Below are 7,500 nucleotides of genomic sequence, written 5' to 3' on the forward strand. Positions count from 1 at the left end.
TCAGTGCACATTTGCAACCTGCGTCCATTAATACGATCCTGGAACGTGTGTGGGCCAGTTAGCACCTCATTGTAAAAAGGTAGTAAGCCGAAGCTGCCGGTGTTCAGGAAAAGAAAGGGGGGGGAAAAAGCGACGCGCAGCCTCCCTTGCAGTCGGTGGTGAGATCTGTACGCGAGCTTGCTGCTACTTGTCCGAAGGTGTGTCCGCTGTGTGTGCGTTTGTATCCGTCTTTCTATTTGTGTGTGTTTGTGGTTTCGGTAGGACGAAGGAGCGGTAATTGGAGGCAGTCGGAGACTCAAAGAAACCTAATATATATTAAATCTGTCAGCCACATGGAAGTGATTTTGAAATATAAATTTGATAATGGCTTCTGCATGACAAAAACACTGACTGTCCGCGCGGTGTTTTCGGTTTCCCCCGAGAGGGACAGCTGTTTTAAAGCGACAGACACTGAAACGTTTCCGGCGTCGTCGGAAGGGCGAATTTCACCCGGATGGCGCGGCGAGCGAGTCACTCCCGAGTCCCCGCCTTGCGGCGCTGCCGGCCGGTCATGCTGTGTGTGTTTGTGGAGGCTCCGCAGTCTCTCTCTCACAGTGTGAAGGCTTGGTCGGGGTGTGTGGGAGCCTGGATCTAAAGAGAGGAGGTCCGTGCCCCTGACCTGACCCTGAATACTTTCTAATGTGCGGCTTTACCAAATGTACGTCTCCCTCATGAGTGGCTCTGACAAGCTGCTTCCGTCGTAATGGCTCTTAATTTCGGAGTAATTGCTATCTCTAAGCGACGAGGGCCAACCTCTCACCCAAGCTGAAAAAATCTTTATGCGCGGAAGGGCGCAGATCGAGGGGGTCCTTCTTTCTTCTGCGCCCGAAAGGCCGAGACCCCCGCTGTTCCTCCGGCCCAGGAGAGTTTTGTGTCGAGTGTGAGGCCCTAACCTGAGGAGACAGAGTGCAACGAGTCATGTGCTTGTCTCGGGACGAGTGTTTGTACTGGGCAGGAGGGGGGAGGACACGGGGGAAGCAGAGGGCTGCGGGGTCAGAGGAAAGGGAAGGGGGGCAGCCGTGCAGGTGAGGGGGATTAGCTGCAGCTAGAGGCCCAAAGAAACTAAATACAGAACTGTCAACCTAATCCTCACAAATAGAAAACAGAGCTGCCCTCCATTCACAATCCGCATAGTTCAGCACATCCGCCACCCCCACCCCACTCCCACACCCCACATGCACACTCACACACACTTTATACCCCGGGCTCTGCTGCTCCTCTGTTTCCCATCAACGTTTGGCCCGGGCCGGTCTGGCAGGGCCGCCTCCTGTCCTAATGCCTCCTCGGACCCGCGTCCCCCCCCCCCCCCCCCCCCCCCGAAGAGGAGCCGGCCGATCGCCCCGGGTTCCCCTCTTGATTGACGGAGCGGCAGGGTCTTACCGAGTGATGAGAGCAAGAGTCAAAGGGCCGAGGCCTCGCGCCGCACCGGATCCTAAATGGGACCTGGGCTTAGAGCGCCGTGCAACCGGATAGACCTTTATCAGGTCCTCACGTGCCGGTAATGGACGCGGATAAGTGTTTGTCCGGCGGGGGAGCGGCTCAGGGTCAAACCCCCCCCACACTACCCCCCGGCCGATGACACGGGCGCCTAAGTGATAACATCCTGCCGTGGATAAACCCCGCTAAGTCTGGCCTGATAGGAAGCTTAGCTAAAACGCTTTCCCCCGGCCGGCCGCGACACCCGACATAACGGATGAGTCTGGACGGGCGGCCGAGGGCGATCAATCAGATCCCGGCTCCGGCCCCGCCGAAACCAGCCGATGCGGGCGAAAGCGAGGTTTCGGCGTTTCTGATTCCGCCGTGATTTAAAATGCACAGCGAGTGTTTATTTGCCGTTTCCCGTGTAAACAATCCCCCGCGCGTCCGTATTGTTATGCGGCAGAGCGATAAAAAGAACAAAAGTATGAGTTTCAGCGTTTTTTCAGCCGTGGGTCGTAAACTATAAAAGCGGCATAAACAGACCCGATACGTACACCCGAGTCCCGATCCAGATGTTTTAAGAACGTTCAAACCCCAAAATCCAAATGGGATATTCAAAGTGAACTCTCTCAAAGCTAAGCCCACCTCCCTTTCTTTCTTTTCCCTTTCTCACAGCTGTGTTTCATATGTTCATGAGGCCCCTGGAAGTGTGAGACACCAGAGGGGGAACGTTTTCAATAGCCCAGCTCCACCTGGCCGGGCCGCTTTAACAGGCCACTGGCGTGCACGCTGCACGCTGTACGCTGCACGCTGCACGCAGCGGGGCTGTGGCGTTTAAGGTAGACGAGGACGGCCGGGAAAAATGAATCTCCGCTTTCTCTCGCGTCGGCACCGAGACCCCCGCCATTCTTCATTCGGGGGCTCGGTTTACGTCCGTGGATCTGCTCTGAACCCGATCCGCCTTCCTTACATCCACGGCTCTTCAAAGCAACGCTCCCGCTGTTCTGCAGAGAAACACATGAAATAAATATTAATCTGGCCTCTGACCACGAGTCTCGATCTCCCAAGTAGAAAATTACCGGCAGATCGAAGAGAGAGTCCTTTCCCGTTATCCAGAAAATGGAAAGTTATTGTGTCCGGGATGGGAACCAGTTTCCAGGGAGGTTTCACAACACGTCTGGTGATCTTTGGAGTCTGGTATCATGCTCCGACCTGCTGGATTGCAGCGGGGAGTGTGTTTGCGCAGGTTGTCTCGGCTCGTGAGCTTCACGAACGCTCCGGGGCCGAAAGCTGCGTTTCGCAGGACCGCCTTTTAGGCTGGAAAGTGAATTGCGAGACACCGGGAGAAAAAAACCCAAAACAAAACAAAAAAACGAAGTGATCTCAGATCTAAGAATAGCTGTTCACCTTTCGAATGCTAAAAATAATCCCGCGTGTTGTACAATTACGATAGCGTTTTCACTTTCATAACCCTCGAACGGGCCCTAATAGACATCTGTTTGCAGGGTGAAAGAGAACACGTCTGTCAGACGAAGACAAAACACAGCCTGGAGACGAAGCAACAGCAGAAACACCTGCAGCCCCGCGGCCGCCCGCGTTGTTAGCACGTAGCAAAGACGAGTTAAATCAGACAAAAATATCCATAAAACACTCAGCAAGCATCATGATCACGCCTCGGCTGTGTGTGTGTGTGTGTGTGTGTGTGTGTGTTTACTGTGTGCATCCTGGCAACAGCTGGGCAGTCATAAAATACCGGTGCCTCACAATTCAAGTGAAAGAGTGGGCGAATCTTAACATTGTGGACCTCGGGTCAGAGCAGGGTGTTCTTCATGAGGAGACTGAGGTCATGTGAGCTCCTCAAGAGCTTCTACCAGTGTCTGGTGGTTATGGTGTTCTGCTGGGGCGCTGCGAGGACCACCCGGGGCAACAGGCGCAATAAGATAGTGAGGAAAGGCTTGGTCGGTGGGATCGAACCTCGACCGTCTCCAATCGGTGGCGGCGGGGAGGGTGAAGGACAAACCGGGAGCGATCCTGGATGATCCTTGCCACCCGGTGCAGAACCCAGCGCTTCAGATGCTCCTTTGTGTCCACGGGCATCAGACCGGAGAACAGAAGTCTGGACGACACACAACTCTGACCGGCCGGAGGTGCAAATGTGCTACCATAAGCTCACTACCTCACACATTCATTCCCGTGTCTTGCCCTAACTGTTGTCTTTTTTACCCTTACTGGTCTACACCCACTCGCTTCCTGCCTGCTTTTGTTTATTTACTTTTGTTCTTGTCGTTGCTTCAAGATTGCAATTGTCCCTGTTGACGTTGTGGTTTAGTTTCGGTTGTCTATTTTCACCCTTGCTGTCTTTTTTTCCCCCATTCTGTTTTCCATTCTTATCCTCGATGCTGTTGTTGTTGTTGTCCCCTCTGCTTTCTATTTATTTGTGGATGTCTTTTGGTTTTTCTAATTAATAAATGACCTCGTGAGAGAAGCTCCCACTCATTAGCGTCCATGATCGGAGGGGGCGTCGCCGGCGTCCGGCGCTCTTCGCGTCGGGTCTCTCGGCGAGGCTCGCCCGGTCCGGCCTCAGCGCCTGACCCGCCGTTTACCGCGACCGTCACCGGGCCCATGGAGGCCGGGAACAAAGGGGGATTTGTTCTTTTTGTCCTGCCCACGAATCGTCACCCCCGCGCCGGGCACAAACTGAGCTGAGGGCTGGGGATTGTTGCAGGAGCAGCCGGGGCTCTGACCCCGGCAACCCCGCGGCAACGGGGGTGTGTGTGTGTGTGTGTGTGTGTGTGTGGGGGGGGGGGGGGGGGGGGCACAATGAAAGAGCAAAATGAAAGTGAGAGAGAGAGAAAGAGGGGAGGATGTATAATTATAACCGAAACCGCGGCCCTTTTAAGTCCCTCGTCGGAAACTGCCGTCATGTAAACACCTGCGGCCATTAGCCGATTCTATCTGGGGCACCGGATAGAGATGTTTACATGTTATAGGCTACTACTGAAAGGCCATTTAAAGGCAAATAGAGGATTACGTACGCAGAACAAGTAAGGACAGGCGGCGCGGGGCTTTCAGGCTCGCAGCCACGCGAAATTGTCATTGGAAAAAGAGGAGTGGAGCCCCTTTGAAGACGAGAACGACCACATTAAATGGGCAGGAAGGTGAGCTAAGCGTACGAGACGCCGAGAGACACGGCGTGCCCGAGAACCGGCCCTCCTCTGTTTGCAATCACAGCTTAAGCTGTCTGGCAGTCCCTCTCGCTGCGCCATTGAAGTCTGATTTTATTGTCATAAAAATTACCTGGCAAGCTGTAGCCCCGGAAAAAAAAAAAATCAGCCGCCTTTGAAATACCACTCCCCCGTGAAGGGGAGCGCTTTTAAAAGTTCCCTTCGAGATGAAACGGTTCCCCTCTCCGGTGTGGCCACCTGGAATCCCCTCGGCTCAGGCGGAATGCACTAGAAGGTCAGGAACGCCGCGTCAAAGAGCGGCGTTTAAGAGGTGCTGGGGCCGGGGCGGGACGGAGGGATGGAGCAGCTGCCAAACATCTGCATCCGTCCTTAGCGGTCTGCACTGCGTCTGCTCGCCGTCGCCTTTGTCACAAACTTCCTGCTCTGGAAAGCTTTGCTTCACCGTTTGAGATCCGTTCCTCGCCCGTGGAACCCGGAGGTCCGGAAACGGCGCACCTGCGGGTCGGGACCCGTTTAGCCGTCCGTGACCTCGGTTCACAAACATCCGGGCGATGCATGTTTCGGAAGGAAACCCGGAGAACCACGCAGAGAAAGACGCCTCCGACCTTCTGGCGGTGAGGCGGAAGCTCAGGGGGTCCTCCACTGCTTCTTCTTCTCGGCTGTCCCAGCTCTTTTATCCGCTCCGGGAGAAAGAGAGCGTCTCAAACTGTGAGGAGGAGTGACAAGCATGTGAATCATGAACTGGACCGTCCCGATCCGGTTTGATGAACTTCAGGTCTTCTCCCAGCAACAATTCTCTGTATCTCCATTAGACAACTGCAAGCCCCCCCCCCCCCCCCCCCTCCACCCACCCCGCCCCCGCCCCCGCTCCTCCCAGCCCACATCTCCTCCTCAGGAGTTGTTCTCTCCCAGAGAAAGGCGTCCTCCCCGCAGCAGCAGCAGCAGCAGCAGCAGCAGGCTGACCGGACCGTGGATGAAGACCTGAGCGCGCAGCGAGGAACCGCCTGAGGAGAGGAGGACGGACCAGGACTTTGACGTGGAAGTTGATGTTTCGCACGGGAGGAACCCCCTCACTCACCATGAGGGCCCGCCGCTGATCCGGATCCCCGAAGCCTCGGCTGCAGTCGGCAACAGTCGCGAATCGGTCCTCCGGAGATCCCGCCGACCCGAGAAGGTGCGTTTACGCACGGCGCGGCGCGGCGCGGCGGGGCGGACCATGGCGCCGCGGCTGCACGGCCGCGCTCCGGCGCTGCTCCTGGCCTGGAGCTGCTGCGTGCTGGCGGACACCTTCACCAACTTCACGCTGGACAACGAGTTTCACTCCAGCTTCATCCACCGCCGGCTGAAGAGCCAGGAGCGCAGGGAGATGCAGCGGGAGATCCTGTCGATCCTCGGGCTGCCGCACCGGCCGCGGCCGCACCTCCACGGCAAGCACAACGCCGCCCCGATGTTCATGCTGGACCTGTACAACGCCATGTCCACGGAGGGGGACGGGGACAGATACTCCTACCCCTACAAGCCCGTCTTCACCACGCAGGGGCCGCCGATAGCCAGCCTGCAGGACAACAACTTCCTGAACGACGCAGACATGGTGATGAGCTTTGTCAACCTAGGTATGATGGTCTCTCTCTCTCTCTCACACACTCACACACACACACACACACACACACACACATGCACACACGCGCGCGCACACACACACACACACACACACTCTTCCAGGAAGCCACAGCCAGCAGGAGGACGTGCATGCAACCACCAGTAGATCCCACTGGGCTTCAGATAGCTGCTGTAACCGTGGTAACCTGGAGGTCCTTCTGCTAGGTGTGCAGTGAGGAGACACCACCAGCCCCGGGGCTCCCTGCTCTCGGGCCCCCGGGGGCCGCCAGGAGGCTTCGGCCTTTATTTATCTTACTCACGAGCCAGAAATCGAGCCCTGTCCTTCCACCTCCAGCCTCCTCCTGAAGCTTCACCCAGGAGACGTTCTAACGGCCACATTCTTGCGACCCTCTCCGTTAAACAGCCGTGCGCTTCCAGGTGCTCTAAGGGCGGACAGCAACCCGCGTGTGTGTGTGTGTGTGTGTGTGTGTGTGTGAGTGTGTGTGTGTTATCTAAAGTATGAGTAAGTCAACAGTGGAGTGGGATCAAAGTGCAGCGTCTCCTCCCTCCATGGCCATCAGGAAGAACCAGGCGAGACCCTGGTGATTGCACCTCGGTCCATCGTTCCTGCCGTGAAGCTTGTGTGTGTGTGTGTGTGTGTGTGTGTGTGTGTGTGTGTGTGTGTTGGCTCTCCAATGCCCCTGTGCTTATCTAATCAGCGCCGCGGATTTGCATTCAAATGTCCCAGTTTATGACGCGGGACCAGGATAAAGCGGGCCGTCGGGTGGGAATGATGTCACCGGCGGGTTGCAGGTGCCGGGTTCCTGCCGAGGGCCGACGGCCGGAGGCCGAGGGCCGCGATGTGACTCTGGAAGCTTCCGTCCTGGCCGAGGAGAGGGAGGTGACACTGGCTCCTCCGCCACCGTGTAATTACCCCGGAGCCGCCGCATTGTGCCTATTTTGGACGGGCCGTGACACAGATGGATCCGACCGCAGAGGCCGGAGAAGCCCGGGGCCTCCGGGGCCTCCGGGGCCTCCGGGGCCTCCGGGGCCTCCGAAGCCGAGCTAGCGGAGGCCCCGGAGGCCCCGGGGCCGGGTCGCATCAGCCCTGCATTTTTGTTTTTAATTTATTTAAAGGATTGAAAGAGAGCGCTCCATGTCCGGAGGTTAACGCGATTACCGGTGGCATTTGTCCGCAGCTTCTTGGCGGTGAAACCCGGCATCGGCAGAGCTCTGCGGCGCCGGCGTGCACGTCAGC

At 56.9% G+C, this 7,500-nt stretch overlaps 2 protein-coding genes across 2 annotated transcripts in view; one reads left to right on the forward strand and one right to left on the reverse strand.

The window, feature by feature from the left end:
* Window positions 1-1,325, reverse strand: part of spo11 (SPO11 initiator of meiotic double stranded breaks) — a 9,237-nt gene extending 7,912 nt beyond the window's left edge. The window contains exons 1-2 of the mRNA XM_086141652.1: window positions 1,240-1,325; window positions 800-932 (exon numbers count right to left, since the gene is read on the reverse strand). Of these exons, the coding sequence (XP_085997778.1) occupies window positions 800-932; window positions 1,240-1,269 (163 nt within the window). The 5' untranslated portion in view covers window positions 1,270-1,325. The remainder of the gene's footprint in view (window positions 1-799; window positions 933-1,239) is intronic.
* A 4,228-nt stretch (window positions 1,326-5,553) lies between these two features.
* Window positions 5,554-7,500, forward strand: part of bmp7b (bone morphogenetic protein 7b) — a 26,477-nt gene continuing 24,530 nt past the window's right edge. The window contains exon 1 of the mRNA XM_086141595.1: window positions 5,554-6,256. Coding sequence (XP_085997721.1) covers window positions 5,860-6,256 — 397 coding nt within the window. The 5' untranslated portion in view covers window positions 5,554-5,859. The remainder of the gene's footprint in view (window positions 6,257-7,500) is intronic.

This window comes from Fistularia commersonii, chromosome 34 (assembly GCF_037954325.1).
Source record: "Fistularia commersonii isolate RoL2024-O1a breed Wild chromosome 34, RoL_Fcom_v1.0, whole genome shotgun sequence".
NCBI classification, from domain to species: domain Eukaryota; kingdom Metazoa; phylum Chordata; class Actinopteri; order Syngnathiformes; family Fistulariidae; genus Fistularia; species Fistularia commersonii.